At 41.0% G+C, this 20,541-nt stretch overlaps 1 protein-coding gene across 3 annotated transcripts in view; it reads right to left on the reverse strand.

Annotated features, from left to right (window-relative positions):
- Positions 1-1,982: 1,982 nt before the first annotated feature.
- Positions 1,983-20,541, reverse strand: part of LOC124139512 (glutaminase kidney isoform, mitochondrial-like) — a 50,375-nt gene continuing 31,816 nt past the window's right edge. For 2 of the 3 annotated variants that reach the window (XM_046506634.2, XM_046506632.2), the window contains exons 7-16: positions 16,880-16,971; positions 16,197-16,255; positions 11,652-11,702; positions 9,920-9,986; positions 8,865-8,915; positions 8,290-8,466; positions 7,412-7,543; positions 6,475-6,629; positions 5,189-5,329; positions 1,983-4,504 (exon numbers count right to left, since the gene is read on the reverse strand). In XM_046506634.2, the coding sequence (XP_046362590.1) occupies positions 4,381-4,504; positions 5,189-5,329; positions 6,475-6,629; positions 7,412-7,543; positions 8,290-8,466; positions 8,865-8,915; positions 9,920-9,986; positions 11,652-11,702; positions 16,197-16,255; positions 16,880-16,971 (1,049 nt within the window). In that variant the 3' untranslated portion in view covers positions 1,983-4,380. The remainder of the gene's footprint in view (positions 4,505-5,188; positions 5,330-6,474; positions 6,630-7,411; positions 7,544-8,289; positions 8,467-8,864; positions 8,916-9,919; positions 9,987-11,651; positions 11,703-16,196; positions 16,256-16,879; positions 16,972-20,541) is intronic. The other variant, XM_046506633.2, reaches the window with a different exon arrangement.

Genomic DNA, 20,541 nt, shown 5'->3' on the forward strand with positions numbered 1-20,541 from the left:
GGTGTAGCACATATACTTTTACTCATGTCTCTTTACTCCTGAGTATATTTACTCACGTACGCAAATGCGTTCACATGGCACCATAAGTAAATTTACTTATGTAAGTATATATACTCACGTAAGTAAAAGTGTCCATGTGAATGGGGCTTTAGAAACAGATTTATAGTCGAGATAAATAAATTAACGGGCAAAAGAAACGCCACCCAACAATTTTCTGGTCTAAAACAAAACAGGCGCGAAATTAAGTAACTCGGCAGACACGTTTATCATGTTGGGTGCACTGTCCAGTATTCCATCACACTCGCAGAATCGACGTCGATCTTTTTTAAAGTCCCGTGCTACACACATGGCTCAGTATCGGATGTGACCCCCTCCAGCAACAATGCAGGCCCTAACACAACGTCGAACTGAGTACACAAGTCTCCTGACATCCTGATTAGGGATCCTACGCCGTTCTTCCTGCAGGGCAATTGCCGAGGCACCAGTCGTTAATGTTTACAGACCGTCACATATCTGGAATATTGCTGTGTGCAGCGTTAAACAACAAACAGACAAACAAACACACTGTAACAACCAAATGTGTTTGCCCCAATGCTGTGGACCGCCTACTTGTCTCAAATGAGTTTTGTGAGTTGGTTACCTTGGAATACCAGTAAGTGACTGTCAGCGTATTATGGCATGTTTGTGGTTTGCCATCACTTTCAATGCATGGTTATTTAACGACACTTTTCCCATATCTTTAACCTTGATTATGGAACAATTATCACGAAAAACGTGTCGTCAGCGGGATTCGAACCCGCGCAATCCGCACCGAAGGCTAACGAATGTAGTCTTCTGCAACAGCGACATAGGAGAAATTATATGAAATTGAGAAATAAATATTCACTTACATCAGAACTAATAATTGTTCTGTTTAATGATCTATAGATCTAATCTAGTTGTGAGTGACGGTTAGAGTAGGATATGTTTACCCTTTCTGCAAACACCTGGTGTCATCACTGATTTTCATCACCTTTTTTCTTTTCACTCCAAATGGAATCTGTTTCAGTAGATATTCTTTACTGAATATTTCGTTGGCATTTACGTTTTGAAGTAAATTAAGTTTCTCTTTTGATGTCCCTTTTGATGTCAGTATTTCAGTTGTATGTATTTGGAAGAAGCACACGTCACAGCTCTAACCATACCAGTGAACACCTGCTTGCCAAAAGGTGAATGGGAGAAAATAATTGTTTCAGACACATTGATACAGTCACTTGAAAGCATGACATGCAATCAGCTGGCCTACACCTCCAGGTATAATGTGCAATCAGCTAGCCTACACCACCTGGTATGATACGTAATCAGCTGAGTCTGCACCACCAGGTATGACAAGCAATCAGCTGAGCCTGCACCACCAGGTAAGACAAGCAATCAGCTGAGCCTCCACCACCAGGTATGACAAGCAATCAGCTGAGTCTGCACCACCAGGTATGACAAGCAATCAGCCGAGCCTGCACCACCAGGTATGACAAGCAATCAGCTGAGCCTCCACCACCAGGTATGACAAGCAATCAGCTGAGTCTGCACCACCAGGTATGACAAGCAATCAGCTGAGCCTGCACTGCCAGGTATGACAAGCAAGCAGCTGAGCCTGCACCCTCAGGTATGACAAGCAATCAGCTGAGCATCCACCACCAGGTATGACAAGCAATCAGCTGAGCCTGCACCACCAGGTATGACAAGCAATCAGCTGAGCCTGCACCACCAGGTATGACAAGCAATCAGCTGAGCCTTAGCCCCTGATCCATTCAGTCGACTCTTCAGACAAGCAGTCTACAGGGGCATTAGTTCTAACCCATGACGGAAACCTACAATCTCAGTAAAGTGCTGGCAACCCAAGGATTTGAACCCACAAGAATCAGATCTTGGCAGAATCCCAGCAGATGGTGCCAGTGGGCCAACCATCCCTCATGCTGAATAGGGCTGATGAAGAACAAAAAACATTGGAATTGTCAGCGTTTATTGTGTTAAAAAGCTAGCAGCCACTAAACATGGGGTGTAAATATACTAGAAAATTAATCTCTGGATAATATCAATTTCTTAACAAAGTATATATTAATACTTGAGTAACAAATCCTGCTAATGCCATGCAGTCAAACCTCGTTGTAACACTATTTGTCATGGTTATATAGAGTGGCACTATAATGAGTCTGGCATTACAAAGGGGTTCAGATTCGATCATATCGAAATATCAAGTAGGTGAGCAGCAGTTGCCCGGGAGGGGGCGGGCTGCTTGGGGGCAACGAGGGCTGTATCCCTTTGAACAGTAACAGCATCATAATGAGAATTAACTGCACATAATATTAAATATATAAACTGTAAGTATTATCAACACTAAACAATGAAGAAAATTCTTCTAATGTCGAAATCTCTCTGGTAAAGGAACAGAAGAATGCCTCACTGTCATACCCAGTACTTGAGTAGACACTTGTACACACTGGTAATGTCTAAACCACCACACACAAAAAAACCCCACACTCTCTTGGAAAGAAACATACAAACTAAGATCCTGAAAATCTGTAAAAGAAAGTTCCTGATTTGAAATTGACAAGTGCATAGTGATGATGATTGACAGGTGCCAACACACAGAGGCTATCAACAAGCGTCTTGCCATGTGCAACATGTGGTGCACATCAGTAAATGCAAACTATCTAGAAATACCGTAGATGATGATATCTGAACTGTCAATACCATCTGCCAGCTGAAATTTATCAAGGCCAAACTATTCAGAATCCCTGTTTCAAAAACAAATTTACCTCACCGTTAAACAATACACTGACACTGTCAGTGACTCTGAGATTCAATCTTGATCTTTCGTTCATCAATTATTAATAACCATTACACAAAGCTAAAGACTGCATAGGATGGAGGTTTGGTTTTTACAGTATAAGCCACCAGCAGGAAAACAAATACCTATAATCAATAATACAGAAAATGGTGTTTTGAGCATTTGAATGAGATGCAATTTCCCTGTATGAAATCATTTAATGAACACTGAGGTAAACAAACAAAAAGCACTGCAATAAACTGCAGATATAAACATCAGTGATAGTCTAGAACGATACAACCAAGGATGTGGCACTGCTGGGGTGCTGAGCATTGATGTCAAACATAAATACATGGAAAATCAACAATTATATCCCTTAAACAAACACACCTAGTAAACCATGACTGCTCCCCAGTTTCCCCTCTCATCCTCTGTGATGCAGGGCATTTTTAATACAATGTTCCATTTAACAGCCTGGTCACAACTGACACGATATCACACAGTGCTGATCTATGTAGACATTCATGTTTAGTAACAATATCGCGCCCAATCAAACCAAAACCTATTATTTTGTTCCAAATCTCCAAAAAGAGCCAAGCAAGCATGAATTTGATTAACACATCCTGACAATTAAAAGGTTAGAACAAAGTTGTAATGAAACAACACTGTATCAGTAAGTTTGAAGTGTAGGTGTTTGATAATATTTGTTAGATACATAGCTTCACCCCAGTAAATAATAACATCAGTCGGTACTAAAAACACACCTATGATATAACCTAAAACCACTTCAACTCCACTATCACACTTTGTCATCTTCAACTGTAAGAAGTAGAGAGGCAGATTTCTTCATCAAGCAGCGAAGGACTTAATAACATACACATACCGCTGCCTGAGATTACAGATTATAGCATTCAGTGGTTGAAAGATTCGGGATATACACTGTATATGTGCTGCTATGATTCATATGCACAGTATACAAGGAAGACAACCATCTTTGGTGGCTACAAATCTTCCATTTTGTGTTTGAACTTACTACATCTATCCTTGACTTACTACATCTATCCTTGACTTACCACATCTATCCTTGACTTACCACATCTATCCTTGAAATGAGGAAGTGGGTGAGTGAGTTGGGTATTAAGCACCTTTTAGTATTATTCCTGCAATATCACCGGCAGGGGACACCAAAAGTGGGCTTTACACATTGTAGCCATGTGGGGAATCGAACCCAGGTCCTCATCGTGATGAGCAAATGCTTTAACCACGAGGCTACCCCACTGCCCTCTGTGAAATGAATGACATTTGTTATAAAAAACCCTACATAAAAGGGCCAGCACCTAGCTGATTTTGAATATTAATTGTTCAGTCCGTTGACAAACCATCACTGTTGAGGTAAGGTAGGAATAAGGTAGACCTAGTGTGATTCAGATGCTATTTGTCTCTGTACAAAGTACAATGTAGATATGATATGTATTAACATAGAAGCATCTTGAAGAAACCTCTTTGGCTATAGGCAAGTGATTTGGTCAGGTGATTTAGTCACGTGATCTAATCATGTGATCTGGTCATGTGATCTAGTCATGTGAGTGGGGCTGGTACAGGTAATCGGGCCGGATATCCTGCATAGACTTCAACAACAATTCACCAGCTTCAACCTTCTCGAATCTCTGTGCATCATCCAGAGCAGTGAAACCCCACCTGGAAGACAAAGGAGGAGAGCTTGTGCGAGAATATGTGATTAGGAAGTAATACATTGGAATGAGTGGATGAACATTTTAAGCAGCAATTCATCACTATTGCAGCAACATCACAGCAGACTGCAAGCTATCAATATCTGCACTACAAAACGAGTGGCTGACAGCATGAGCATATCAACAATGTCAGGATATGATATGGCACACAGTCACATGGAGCCTCATAATAATTTGACACGGTTCTGCCAAGTTGTTGAGGAATTCTAGAGGTACTTCTAGTTATTGTCTGATTTACATTAATGGCTACTCCCATGTTTATTCTGGATACAAACAAGGATACATAACAGTATTTGTTTTATTTTGTTACACTATCGATGGCAGTGATGGTATCTATTGATTTTAACTTGTCATGAATAAAGTGCCATTGGGCCATGAACAGTTGCCATGCATCAACAGATTTGAATCAATCATTGTGTCTGTGAAAGGCTTGACGCCTTACCTAGAGAAACAATGTGTAATATTGTGAAGACGGCCACCTAGAGAAACAATGTGCAATATTGTGAAGACGGCCACCTAGAGAAACAATGTGCAACATTGTGAAGACGGCCACCTAGAGAAACAATGTGCAACATTGTGAAGACGGCCACCTAGAGAAACAATGTGTAACATTGTGAAGATGGCCACCCACCTGTCCACAGCAAAGGGGCTGACTTTACACTTGTAGAGGAGGAACTTGATGACGTCAAGATGGCCCTCAGCAGCAGCAATGTGGAGAGCTGTCCGACCATCATAGTCAGGGGTGCTCATGTCCATCCCAGCAATAGCACATCTGTGAGCAGGACAGTACCACAAATCTTACACCCAGCTTGCAACAGGCTTACATGTGAAGTTGAGAAAGGACAAAGTGGCAGTTTGTGCAAAAGATGTTTGTTTCTCCAGGTAAGGTATTTCAAATCAACAATCTCTGAATGGGCAGGGCACACTTTTTGGCCCACTAGAAGTATAATTTTCAAACTTTCAAATGTTGGCCTGACAATTAACCTAATTTCTTTTATACACTTGTAAGGTTTGGAGACATGATCAAATACATGTACATATGGTTAAAATGAGTGAAAAGAGTAGGTACTTTTAAGTTCAAAAGAAAAAAAATCTAACAAAGAACAACTCTGTGACCCAAGATGAATTATTACCAGATATTATAATGTCTTTATCTGTATCTCCTTAGATAAACAGCTTGAGGCAAAGACTTCCTCATTTTCAGATATCGAAAAAATGCTTCCTGAAATCATCTTGAAGTCAGCCCTTTCAACACATAATAACATGTATCCACACATAGCTAGGAGATACATGGAACAGTAAGTTCTTATCTCTGAAAATATTGGCAAAAGAAATGTACATTGCCAATTGACAAAATGTTCCCTCGTACTTGTCACGAATATATCAAACATGGATCAAAGTGGAAAGATTTACAATGAATTTCCTTGGTAAATACTTTGAAAAATTAATGTGATATTTATGACATATCAATAGTAACTGACACTCATTTTAAACAAAATTACTGTAAGAGTGAAAATATTGCCTTTCTCCCTTTGGAATTTTATGATATCTGCCCATCTCAATTTGTAAATCAATACAATACAATGCTAAATCAGGACAAATATTAAATTGCTCATTTCTTAAATTATGCAGATCCTGTGAACAAAAATGGAGCCTTCTCACTTCTTATACTTATTTCATCCACTATTGCCTTCTGTCCTTCTCATATGAAGGTACAAATATAAGGGATTCTCTGTCTCGGACCAACTTGCATAAATGAACCTTAGTGCTAAGACTACTCAGTAAGTCTGTGTTAAAGTATGGGAGATTTGATAGTCTTAGTGCTAAGATGGCTTGGTGCAAGTGAACCCAGGCCTAGGGCTACAAGAACGCCATGTTGTCACAGAGAAGTAAGGCCGGCCACCGTTGTCCACTGACCTCCTCAGATCCGTCACATCCCCGTTAAAAGCTGAGAAGAGCAGCGTGACCACGTTGCTGGACTGGGTGTCCACCTTCCTCACCCGAGGGTCCCGCTTCTCGTGGGTGTGGTTGAGGTTGTCGTAGTTGTGGAAGTTGAAGCAGTCCACCAGGTTCTACAACAGCCACACAGACACAATGTTGCAATAGTCAACATATTGTCACATTGAAATGTTAACTTTGAAATACCAAGAGAGGGACAGTTTCATCCTGCTGTATCTTTTTTACCATCATTCTCCATGTTCTTAGTGAAAGTGTTTCTAGGTAGGTGGGTAGGTGGGTGGGTGAGTGGTTTCCCACTTCATCCCGTCAGTTCTTATCTTACTGCCCCGCCCAAAACAAAAACATTTTTATATCCACCAATTTGCCAACTTGAATATAAATTCTCCCACCCTAAATTTCTTTTTCAACGAATTTCAAATTTCATAACAAAATCTACACTCAATGTCATAAGGATTTTCAAAGAAGGGAACAAACTCTATTGCTTTCACCTATTGCCGTTTTTCCTATCTTCTAAATGCTCTGTTACACTCTGTAAAGCTTTTAACATCTACACAGAAACCACAGCACAATAACGATTTAAATTGTGAACCTTTCGCACATAACAAACAATACATATCAGTTGTATTTTTAACCAGTCATTTCTGTTAAGTTAGATGAATTCCTTGCCACCCTTGCCGATCTGTGTCTTCCCACTGACAAGATATCTCATATGTTGAAAGCTTGCCAGTATCCTGCCACTGATACACATCCCAAAGTTCCATTCTATTTCAAAATGATCTAAGTTTGAATCTGTCAAGAGAAGCTTATGATGCCTCCTTCATCTTTGGGTGGATGGGTAGGTAGGTGTATTCTCCTAATCTGAATCCTGTGACAGCTAAACAGATGGTTTCCTCACCTCACAGAACTGGATGCCTCTGGAGGAGTTCCCGTACTGGTCCAGAGGGGGTGACCACATGTAAATGCCCATCACATTGGGCACGACTAGCATCACACCACCAGACACACCCGACTTGGCCGGCAGACCCACCTGAATACAACAGGAACATCATAAACATGTCACTAGTGGAGTCAGTATAGTCTGGCCATTTGACGGCATTCTTCAAAGTTACAAATATTCCCAAAATTAAATAATTAAATAAGCATCCCTAAAGAACCCACTAAAATTCTCTCTCTCTCAAACATATGATAAAATCAGCTGAAGGGTATAGGTTCTCTTGCTTCTGAGTTTAGTTTTCGAGATAAGATACCTTTGTGGAACTTGGCTCAGTACTGTAACATGACATGATTGATAGAGAAAGAAGAGTAATTTCTGTGATTTTCTGTGAACTGTGTACACTATTTGTTGTAAATGTTTATTTTATGTTCATCGCCGCGAATGGCTGCAAGACTGCTGACGTGGCATAATGCAATATCTACTCTGGAAATATTTATTTAGACCTCTCTCTCTCTCTCTCTCTCAAAGTCGGCTGATGTCGCGAGGTTTCAATGCAACATCATTTGCTTGTCACATGACAGCTGACCCTGTCCGCACTTCCGAGTTACCATACTGAGATTCTGAGGGCAATCACAAAACATATCTAATATATCTAAATGTTACACAGAAATATTTCACTGAAAATAGTCTACGAAACATTTGAAGTCTAAATGATAAGTTTGTTACATATGTCACTAGCAGGATGAACAGTAGTGTACGAGCCCATTCAGTTAGCTCCTGACATCCTGTACACCCACCAGTGACACATGTAAGGCATTGTACCAGGTGTCTCTGCGTACCTTGAAGGCAAACTGGCCTGAGTAGTCATACATCCCACAGGACAACATGAGTGACAGTGTGTCTCTGATGGCAGCTGGCTGGAGAACCTTGTCACCTGTTGTTGGGCAGATGCCCCCGTTGGCCAGAGTGGCTGCAATCACAGCTCCAGACTCACATGTAATCTCAGCAGAGCAACACTGTAATGCAGAACATCAGGAATATATTCTGGCTCTGTTCTGTCACCGGCGGTTTTATGAACGTGCACCAAGGCACTGTTGTAGCCAACTAGTTCATTCAAGTAAGGTTGTATGCAGTGAAATCTTTACAGTCATCTGTGGTGTGTCCTGGTGGAAAGTCATAGCTTCATAAAGACTCCACTCTCTGCTTGGCATGGGTCTTGTAGTTACCAAAGAGGAGAATTGATTTTCTGATTTGTGAAAACATACCAGTGTCTTCCTCAGCCTTGAGGGAGAAGGAGCAGTAAAAAGACAGATGGTTGGATGGAGAATGACCATTTAGTCCTGGTGAGGTAAAGATTACAAAATAACAACAAGAGCTGGAAAGGCTGTATATCAAGAGACAAATTAGAACTTACTTGGAAGTAGAAGTCAAGCAGCTCGATGAGGTTGGTGCCCTTTGGGAAGCACTGTAATGTGACAAGCAGGTCATCAGAATAATGGACCTAGCAAATAGTCTCATTACCATGACATGAGGCAGATAGATGTCAGCTGTGTGCAGCTGATACCATAACCCAAATTGATTTAAGCATTAAATGATGCAGCAGCTGGATTCATAAGCTGGAACTTGTGGTGGAACAAACGGCATCATTGTCTAAGTGAGTGAGTGAAGTGAATTTTCAAGTCGGCCAATCAACCTCATGGTTTCTAAATTCTTGGAGTGAAGCATTCAGACAATGTCATTTCTGTTTCATAATCAGAGAATTCAGAATGCAAAAAACAGCATAAGCATGATTGTATTGTTATGGATACTGTATACAAAAGGGTGTACTATCAAGGGAATATTTTTGTTCTGTGGTGTTTTTCTTTCACTAACAATGAAATATCCTATTCAAGGAGTAAAAGAAATTAAACTGAATCATTTTAGAAATCTGACATCTCATTGAATCAAGTACCAAGACATGCTCTATTTAATTGGGCGGAAAAAGTTTGCTTAGGGTTCGCTCAGTGCTGATTGGCTGATTTGAAAGTTTGCCTGATTCAACCTTTTATTGTAGTGTTGTCAGATCTTGATACAGACGTGTTTTAAAGATGTGTTTTTAAAGAGACTGAATAGGACCGGACAACATGGCAACAGTCAACTAACCTGGTGGTTACAACACATCACCTTACACGACCGTAGATAAGCCGATCTCATAGACAAGTCCAGTTATTAACTTGCTCCATGAAATCTGTATCAAAGTGTTATGTGCGGTACATAAGCCGGACCCCCAACCTAAACCTACATCTTGTGAACCCTCATCGAAAATAGAATATCAACAAAACCTGTATTGAATTACGCAAGTTAATCCTGTTGTTGCACCATTGGAAATAAAAAGAGTTCATTGAATAGCTGGACTCATGTTAATATACCGGTATTCATGAGTTAAGTCCAGCCTTGTTACTTTAAAGGGACAATGGTTGTCTTCCATACCTTGTTCTCTCTCATGTAGTAACCCAGGGCAAAGTTTCTGTCAGCTGTTTCCCGCTCAGAAAGGAAGCTGAAAAGAATCAGATTTTTTTTCTGGTTACAAGGACATATGCAGTCACATGTAGCTTCACACATATCTGGTGACCAATTTGCAATGCACTGTGTGAAATAGAGACATCAAAACAAAATGGTGTTTAACTTGCCAGGATTAGAAATTGGCGTGTGTGTGTGAACCATCTACACAAGCACTGTCAATTCACACAGAGTTATCTCCCCTGGTGGTCACATTCACAGCAATTGATGTCCATTCTGGCCGCAGCCAGTTGGATGGAGAAGCTCACCCTTGTGTCATCTGTTATCAGTTGATCAACCCAAGTCAACTAAAGTAGTAAAACCCTCAGGCTTCGTCAAGGAGTTTTGCTAATTGCATTGACCAGTATTGACATACATGTATTTGACATAAAAAAAACAGACAAAAGAACTTCAGATGTTTAGTAATAAATATTTTTATAATTACTAGGAAAATAATTACCAGAAATATTTAAAAAGATAAAAGAGAATTTGTTAAGTTCACTACTTGTGTTACAAGAAAGGAGCTAGTTTGGTTTAATGCAGTGTTCGAAATACCTGCCTGCCCGACCGTCCAAGACGGGTTGATTTCAACTCGGGCTGCCAGATTTTCAAATCCCCCTGCCCGATGGTCGGGTTATATTTCATATGTGACAATATTCTAAATATTTCCCGATGATAATCATTAATTCACATGTAAAGATGAATGATAAAATGTAACCAAAAAGAAACCCTGTTAGCTTATCCTGAGAAACATATGATTATAGTGGGCAGGCAGGTTTTGGTCAGGGCTGGCAAGTATTTCACCTTGCCAGTCCTGTGGTCTGGCTGAAGTTTTTGGGAGTTTCATACCCTGGTTTAATGCCAGTGTTTCTGTTGTCACTGCTTGTCAGTTTTTGTGAGATGAAAATCTGTCATGATGCAGTTCTAGACATTGGTGCTGACAAACCCAGAAACATGATGATAATGAGATTCAAACCCATGATCATAAGTTTGTGGCAAGCTAAGGAACGTAGCTGTGTACAGGAAATGAGCTACCCATCCCCCAGAATTACAACGAGAAGTAGTATTCCAGCTATGATGACAGAATAACAAGCAGAAATCCATGTTATCTGATTTAGTAGGAGCTGCAACAGCTGAATGCTTCAATAGAGTTCATTAGTAACAACGTTAGAGGGGAAAAGCATGTCAAGCATGTTCTAGTTGAAGTAACAGGACTCGAAATTTGATCTGTTGTTTGGAAGTGAACACTGTGATTCTTTTAACTACAAACTAAATATTCACAACAAAGAGCACTTTCAACTATACAGGATGTTTTTGAACATTCACAGATCATTTTTATACAAATCATCCTTTTTAGTCTCGCAAGACATTCCAGAAATTTGTGATGTGTATTCATGAGCAGCACCTCATCAGACACTGAGCAAATTTTGAGCCCTGTCTTATAATTAATGTAAACTACTTGTACTGATAAGAATATTACAAAATGTCCCTTTCGTCAATTAAACACAAACATTAGGCATGTTTCAACAAATTGATAAAAACAATCAGGGCTTGAAATTTGAAATAAACCATTTTGAAAAGCAAGCAAAGCGTCAGCTTTAAACAACGAAAGGCAACATTTGCTACTATAGTGAAATTATTTTTTGGCAAAAGAAATATTTACCGCCTGTCACTGTCACAAATATGATCTGTGGGGTCAAAATATGCTTCATAACTGAAATGGGAATGTTCAAAACAATATACATATGTACATACCACTTGTACTGCATCACCGTACAATGCTTGAAGTGCACATAAAATATCAGTGCAACATTTGAAAGTGTGCAGTGAACAAAGGCAGAATTAGAGACTTCCCAGAACACCTAGAACTCTCACCCTCTTAACTGTTGTTTAAGTCTTCTTAAATTAATATACAGAAGAATTCTATTTCAGTGACCCAGTCTACTGTTCTTTGAGATTGTTTGGAAAATTCATTGTTGACTTGCAGATAATACCCACAAGCATCTGTTTTTTCAGCAGAAGTTAAGTCCCTGTGCTAAACCTCAAGGTTTTCATTTCATAATTATGAACTGCATCTAATATTAGTCAGTCTTTCACTGGGAATTTTTTTTAAAGATTAACAAGAGATTTTGTTGTTTAGCACCACACTCGGCATTATTGGAGCAATGATGGCAGAAAGGTAAATAACCACCTCTGGACTAGCACAATCCAGTGATTGACATTACGAGCAGCCTCCCTCAGAGTAAGATGACACCCTGTAGGTTGCTGGGGCCTATTCTGACCTGAATTCCCACTGGGGCATACATTATTGAAATGTCTGAGACATAATAACAAGAAACCTTTTAAAAAAAAGCCTGTTTGGTATTCCAGTTGACTGTCAGTAGTGGGTTAGCTAATCTTAGTGTTTGGTAGTTGAAAGTAATTGTGAGGTAGAATTACAGTTAACAGAAGCTTTATCTGAACTAGGCTAGAATGTAAGTCTACTGAAAATTACTACTGATGAATGTATGTTATGCTGGAGATTTATTTCCAACTTGCAGTCAAAGAAAAAACAAACACTACACAAATCTCATGAGTACAACTATGTACATTTGATTAAGAAACAAAAAGGCCTACTGACTAGACCGTGACTTCACTGATGACTAGACCAAGATAAGTGTGCTCTGTATACTGTGAAGAAGTCTCTCCAAGGACAATGACATGTAAGAGTGCAACACATAACATAGCATCTCCAGGGCTGTGAAGTGAAACATGATCAATTGACTCAATGAGTGACATGATGTAGTCGACAGTACTTAATACAGTAGAGAGGGATCAGAGTGACATGACTAAATGTTGTAGTCAACAGTACTTAATACAGTAGGGAGGGATCAGAGTGCCATGACTAAATGTTGTAGTCCACAGAACTTAATGCAGTACAGAGGGATCAGAGTGACATAACTAAATGTTGTAGTCGACAGTACTTAATGCAGTACAGAGGGATCAGAGTGACATGACTAAATGTTGTAGTCGACAGTACTTAATGCAGTACAGAGGGATCAGAGTGACATGACTAAATGTTTTAGTCGACAGTACTTAATGCAGTACAGAGGGATCAGAGTGACATGACTAAATGTTGTAGTCGACAGTACTTAATGCAGTACAGAGGGATCAGAGTGACATGACTAAATGTTGTAGTCGACAGTACTTAATACAGTAGAGAGGGATCAGAGTGACATGACTAAATGTTGTAGTCGACGGTACTTAATGCAGTACAGAGGGATCAGAGTGACATGACTAAATGTTGTAGTCGACAGTACTTAATGCAATACAGAGGGATCAGAGTGACATGACTATATGTTGTAGTCGACAGTACTTAATGCAGTACAGAGGGATCAGAGTGACATGACTAAATGTTGTAGTCGACGGTACTTAATGCAGTACAGAGGGATCAGAGTGACATGACTAAATGTTGTAGTCGACGGTACTTAATGCAGTAGAGAGGAATCAGAGTGACATGACTAAATGTTGTAGTCGACAGTACTTAATGCAGTACAGAGGGATCAGAGTGACATAACTAAATGTTGTAGTCTACAGTTCTTAATACAGTAGGGATGGATCAGAGTGACATGACTAAATGTTGTAGGCGACAGTACTTAATGCAGTACAGAGGGATCAGAGTGACATGACTAAACGTTGTAGTCGACAGTACTTAATACAGTAGAGAGGGATCAGAGTGACATGACTAAATGTTGTAGTCGACAGTACTTAATACAGTAGAGATGGATCAGAGTGACATGACTAAATGTTGTAGTCGACAGTACTTAATGCAGAACAGAGGGATCAGAGTGACATGACTAAATGTTGTAGTCAACAGTACTTAATACAGTAGAGAGGGATCAGAGTGACATGACTAAATGTTGTTGTCCACAGTACTTAATGCAGTACAGAGGGATCAGAGTGACATGACTAAATGTTGTAGTCGACAGTACTTAATGCAGTAGAGATTGATCAGAGTGACATTACTAAATGTTGTAGTCGACAGTACTTAATGCAGTACAGAGGGATCAGAGTGACATGACTAAATGTTGTAGTCGACAGTACTTAATACAGTAGAGATGGATCAGAGTGACATGACTAAATGTTGTAGTCTACAGTACTTAATGCAGTAGAGATGGATCAGAGCGACATGACTAAATGTTGTAGTCGACAGTACTTAATACAGTAGAAGGGGATCAGAGTGACATGACTAAATGTTGTAGTCGACAGTACTTAATGCAGTACAGAGGGATCAGAGTGACATGACTAAATGTTGTAGTCCACAGTACTTAATACAGTAGAGAGGGATCAGAGTGACATGACTAAATGTTGTAGTCCACAGTACTTAATGCAGTACAGAGGGATCAGAGTGACATGACTAAATGTTGTAGTCGACGGTACTTAATACAGTAGGGATGGATCAGAGTGACATGACTAAATGTTGTAGTCGACAGTACTTAATGCAGTACAGAGGGATCAGAGTGACATGACTAAATGTTGTAGTCGACAGTACTTAATACAGTAGAGAGGGATCAGAGTGACATGACTAAATGTTGTAGTCGACAGTACTTAATACAGTAGGAATGGATCAGAGTGACATGACTAAATGTTTTAGTCGACAGTACTTAATACAGTAGAGATGGATCAGAGTGACATGACTAAATGTTGTAGTCGACAGTACTTAATGCAGTACAGAGGGATCAGAGTGACATGACTAAATGTTGTAGTCGACAGTACTTAATGCAGTACAGAGGGATCAGAGTGACATGATTAAATGTTGTAGTCCACAGTACTTAATACAGTAGAGGGGGATCAGAGTGACATGACTAAATGTTGTAGTCTACAGTACTTAATGCAGTACAGAGGGATCAGAGTGACATGACTATATGTTGTAGTCGACAGTACTTAATACAGTAGAGAGGGATCAGAGTGACATGATTAAATGTTGTAGTCCACAGTACTTAATACAGTAGAGAGGGATCAGAGTGACATGATTAAATGTTGCAGTCCACAGTACTTAATACAGTACAGAGGGATCAGAGTGACATGACTAAATGTTGTAGTCCACAGTACTTAATACAGTAGAGAGGGATCAGAGTGACATGACTAAATGTTGTAGTCCACAGTACTTAATACAGTAGAGAGGGATCAGAGTGACATGATTAAATGTTGTAGTCCACAGTACTTAATACAGTAGAGGGGGATCAGAGAGACATGACTAAATGTTGTAGTCCACAGTACTTAATACAGTAGAGGGGGATCAGAGTGACATGACTAAATGTTGTAGTCCACAGTACTTAATGCAGTAGAGGGGGATCAGAGTGACATGACTAAATGTTGTAGTCCACAGTACTTAATACAGTGCAGAGGGATCAGAGTGACATGACTAAATGTTGTAGTCTACAGTACTTAATGCAGTACAGAGGGATCAGAGTGACATGACTCAATGTTGTAGTCCACAGTACTTAGTGCAGTACAGAGGGATCAGAGTGACATGACTCAATGTTGTAGTCCACAGTACTTAATGCAGTAGAGGGGGATCAGAGTGATAAGGAACTACATTGTAGTACCGATTCTGTGTCCTGCACTTGCACTACCGATTCTGTGTCCTACACTTGCACAGAAAGGAACTGTTACCAAGTGTATCCTACCTGCTGATTTACGACTTTAGCAATCTACCAATACTCAGACACGAACAAGTGTCATGTTCAGTCCAGCACTACGTTTACTTGCAATGCGTGTAGTCAGACTAGGAACAGGCAAACCTATGACTGATGGTGTGAGCATCAATCCACAATGCCACACCAAGACTGCCGGCTAAGGCCTAGGAGTGCCTATCCATGTGGCCACCCTCTTAGTATCACTAAGGCCTAATTAGTTGTCCTTTACAAACTTGAGTCCTCATGTGGTCAGAAGTGAATGTCAGGACTATTTGGCATATTCAATGAGACTCAGACGGCGAGCTGTGCTTCTGATAACAAGTCTGGCCATAAAACCTCAGACAATGAGCTATGCTTCTGATAACAAGTCTGGCCATAAAACCTCAGACAATGAGCTATGCTTCTGATAAAAAGTCTGGCCATAAAACCTCAGACAATGGGCTATGCTTCTGATAAAAAGTCTGGCCATAAAACCTCAGACAATGAGCTATGCTTCTGATAACAAGTCTGGCCATACCAAACACACTTACACTGAGTTGTTGAAGCTCACGTACTCGTTGCCAGCCATCCTCTTGTACATCTTGTTTGTCTGAAGACGAAGAACAAAATCAACACATGTGCTGTCATTCAAAGTGATCAATTCAGTACCATAGTCTGTTAACATGTTGAAAATGAGTCCATGATTATTACCACTGCTGCCAAACAGACCCTCTTTCCCATGTGCACCTGTAGGTGTGACTGCACCAGCCATACTGAATACATGTTACAGAAAGAGAAGAATGTAACATTGAGGTCACACAATGTAACCACTCACTCCTCATTATAGTCACCTTTTATGGCAAGAATGGGGAATTTGGGACAAATTCTACTGCAGAATCCTTATGGAACAGAATTTAAGTTCTAGGTCACATGCAGACACACTTGAAATTAACACTTACAGATTTTCCAAGCCAAATATCAACTTCATCGAATGAGTGAGTGAGTGAGAAGTGTTTTACACCGTTTTTAGCAATATTCCAGCAATATCACAGCAGGGGACACCCGAAATGGGCTTCACACATTGTACCCATGTGGGGAAATGAACCGAAATTTTCAGCATGACGAGCGAACGCTTTAACCACTAGGCTATCTCACCGCTTTCATCGAATGACTTACATTCTAAACTGTAAGGGTGTTTTTTATATGTCACTCCAGTAAATAGATGACCACTCACAAAGTCAAATCTGTCGGCAAGGTTGAGATCTTTCTTCAGCAGTGAGCATGTGACGATGGCGCCAGCGTTGATCATGGGATTGTGTGGCTTGTCTGTAGATAGAAAGGGGACACATTCTATAGACCAGTACAACCCTGACCCAAAGTCATGAAAGTCTACCTCTCATCACAAGAAAGGGTCTGAGAAGGCTCAACCAAATACAGATGTCATGCCATATGTCAGTTGTCAAGACCATAGCACTGGGTGCGAATGAGACTGGATTAACCGAGGAAGCTAATAATAATTTGCTATGGAAATTAAGTTCATTTACATAGTTATAATTATAAGATTTGTATATGTTAAATTTGAAATCTGTGACATGACATTGTTTAACATGGAAGCAATATTGAAAACAACTGTCAGTATGGTCAGGAAACTCTTTCAGTGTCATGCATGTAAATAGCATACAGGAAGTATTATTATTGTCTTCATGTGGAGCAAGGACTGACAGCAAGTCATGCAGGTATGGGAATGAAGGTGAGGTGAAAAAACCCATTGCATTCAAGATTATTGCACTTATATAGCAATGTGCATGCCTGTGTGTGTGTAGCTGCTTGTATGAGTCCGGACTAGGTTTATAGTGCTAGCCCACTGAGATACCATGATGAGTTTTAACATGTATACCCAACCCAGACACAGTATACTAACTCTGAACCGGCCAGTCCTTAATGACGAATGCCAGGCCAACTTTTAATGTCTTTCCCTGATTGAACCACCAAACTTCGGTTCTCTGGGCAGAAGCTCTATCAAACAGACCATGAAGCTTTCATATGAGCCTAAAGCGACATGATGTTTGGGTCTGCTGAGGTGTATTGAGGGTTTGAGCGATCTGAGTGTCACATTACTAAGACATTACAATTATGTCATGGTGTGTCAGTTAATGTGGGAAGAAGGTCCAATGTGGTTTACTGCTTTGGGGAAACAAATAAGCATTCCTGGTGTTGAAAAAACAATGATAACCGGATAACAAACCAATGATCAGCCAATCCTGGCAAGGTAAGGTATGCAACTCTGTAAGCTAGGCCGCATTGCGCTTGAAGCAAAGGATCTTGGCCCTGTTCCACAAGTTATCATAGGGCTACGACTAGCCAAGTCCATGTTGAAGTAAGTTGGGACAGTCCTAGGGCTATGACTAGCCAAGTCCATGTTGAAGTATGTTGTGGCAGTCCTAGGGCTATGACAAGCCAAGTCTATGTTGAAGTATGTTGGGACAGTCATAGGGCTACAGCTAGCCAAGTCCATGTTGAAGTAAGTTGGGACAGTCATAGGGCTACAACTAGCCAAGTCCATGTTGAAGTATGTTGGGACAGTCCTAGAGCTACAACTAGCCAAGTCCATGTTGAAGTATGTTGTGACAGTCATAGGGCTACGACTAGCCAAGTCCATGTTGAAGTATGTTGGGACAGTCCTAGAGCTACAACTAGCCAAGTCCATGTTAAAGTATGTTGTGACAGTCCTAGGCCTACAACTAGCCAAGTCCATGTTGAAGTATGTTGTGACAGTCATAGGGCTACGACTAGCAAAGTCCATGTTAAAGTATATTGGGACAGTCCTAGAGCTACAACTAGCCAAGCCCATGTTGAAGTATGTTGTGACAGTCCTAGGGCTACAACTAGCCAAGTCCATGTTGAAGTATGTTGTGACAGTCCTAGGGCTACAACTAGCCAAGTCCATGTTGAAGTATGTTGGGACAGTCCTAGAGCTACAACTAGCCAAGTCCATATTGAAGTATGTTGTGACAGTCCTAGGGCTACGGCTAGCCAAGTCCATGTTGAAGTATGTTGTGACAGTCCTAGGGCTATGACTAGCCAAGTCCATGTTAAAGTATGTTGTGACAGTCATAGGGCTACAACTAGCCAAGTCCATGTTAAAGTATGTTGTGACAGTCCTAGGGCTACAACTAGCCAAGTCCATGTTGAAGTATGTTGGGACAATCCTAGGGCTACGGCTAGCCAAGTCCATGTTGAAGTATGTTGGGACAGTCCTAGGGCTACGGCTAGCCAAGTCCATGTTGAAGTATGTTGGGACAGTCCTAGGGCTACAACTAGCCAAGTCCATGTTGAAGTATGTTGTGACAGTCCTAGGGCTATGACTTGCCAAGTCCATGTTAAAGTATGTTGGGACAGTCCTGGGCTACGGCTAGCCAAGTCCATGTTGAAGTATGTTGGGACAGTCCTAGGGCTACGGCAAGCCAAGTCCATGTTGAAGTATGTTGTGACAGTCCTAGGGCTACGACTAGCCAAGTCCATGTTAAAGTATATTGGGCCAGTCCTAGGGCTACGGCTAGCCAAGTCCATGTTGAAGTATGTTGTGACAGTCCTAGGGCTATGACTAGCCAAGTCCATGTTAAAGTATGTTGTGACAGTCCTAGGGCTACAACTAGCCAAGTCCATGTTAAAGTATGTTGTGACAGTCCTAGGGCTTCAACTAGCCAAGTCCATGTTGAAGTATGTTGGGACAGTCCTAGAGCTACAACTAGCCAAGTCCATGTTGAAGTATGTTGGGACAGTCCTAGGGCTACGGCTAGCCAAGTCCATGTTGAAGTATGTTGGGACAGTCCTAGGGCTACAACTAGCCAAGTCCATGTTGAAGTATGTTGTGGCAGTCCTAGGGCTATGACAAGCCAAGTCTATGTTGAAGTATGTTGGGACAGTCCTAGGGCTACAGCTAGCCAAGTCCATGTTGAAGTAAGTTGGGACAGTCATAGGGCTACAACTAGCCAAGTCCATGTTGAAGTATGTTGGGACAGTCCTAGAGCTACAACTAGCCAAGTCCATGTTGAAGTATGTTGTGACAGTCATAGGGCTACGACTAGCCAAGTCCATGTTGAAGTATGTTGGGACAGTCCTAGGGCTACGGCTAGCCAAGTCCATGTTGAAGTATGTTGTGACAGTCCTAGGGCCACGGCAAGCCAAGTCCATGTTGAAGTATGTTGTGACAGTCCTAGGGCTACGGCTAGCCAAGTCCATGTTAAAGTATATTGGGCAAGTCCTAGGGCTACGGCTAGCCAAGTCCATGTTGAAGTATGTTGTGACAGTCCTAGGGCTATGACTAGCCAAGTCCATGTTAAAGTATGTTGTGACAGTCCTAGGGCTACAACTAGCCAATTCCATGTTAAAGTATGTTGTGACAGTCCTAGGGCTACAACTAGCCAAGTCCATGTTGAAGTATGTTGGGACAGTCCTAGAGCTACAACTAGCCAAGTCCATGTTGAAGTATGTTGGGACAGTCCTAGGGCTACAACTAGCCAAGTCCATGTTGAAGTATGTTGTGACAGTCCTAGGGCTATGACTTGCCAAGTCCATGTTAAAGTATGTTGGGACAGTCCTAGGGCTACGGCTAGCCAAGTCCATGTTGAAGTATGTTGGGACAGTCCTAGGGCTACGGCTAGCCAAGTCCATGTTGAAGTATGTTGTGACAGTCCTAGGGCTATGACAAGCCAAGTCCATGTTAAAGTATGTTGTGACAGTCCTAGGGCTACAACTAGCCAAGTCCATGTTGAAGTATGTTGTGACAGTCCTAGGGCTATGACTAGCCAAGTCCATGTTGAAGTAAGTTGTGACAGTCCTAGGGCTACAGCTAACCAAGTCCATGTTGAATTATGTTGTGACAGTCCTAGGGCT

The sequence above is a fragment of the Haliotis rufescens genome, unplaced genomic scaffold (genome assembly GCF_023055435.1).
Source record: "Haliotis rufescens isolate VD_foot unplaced genomic scaffold, xgHalRufe1.0.p SCAF_1, whole genome shotgun sequence".
NCBI classification, from domain to species: domain Eukaryota; kingdom Metazoa; phylum Mollusca; class Gastropoda; order Lepetellida; family Haliotidae; genus Haliotis; species Haliotis rufescens.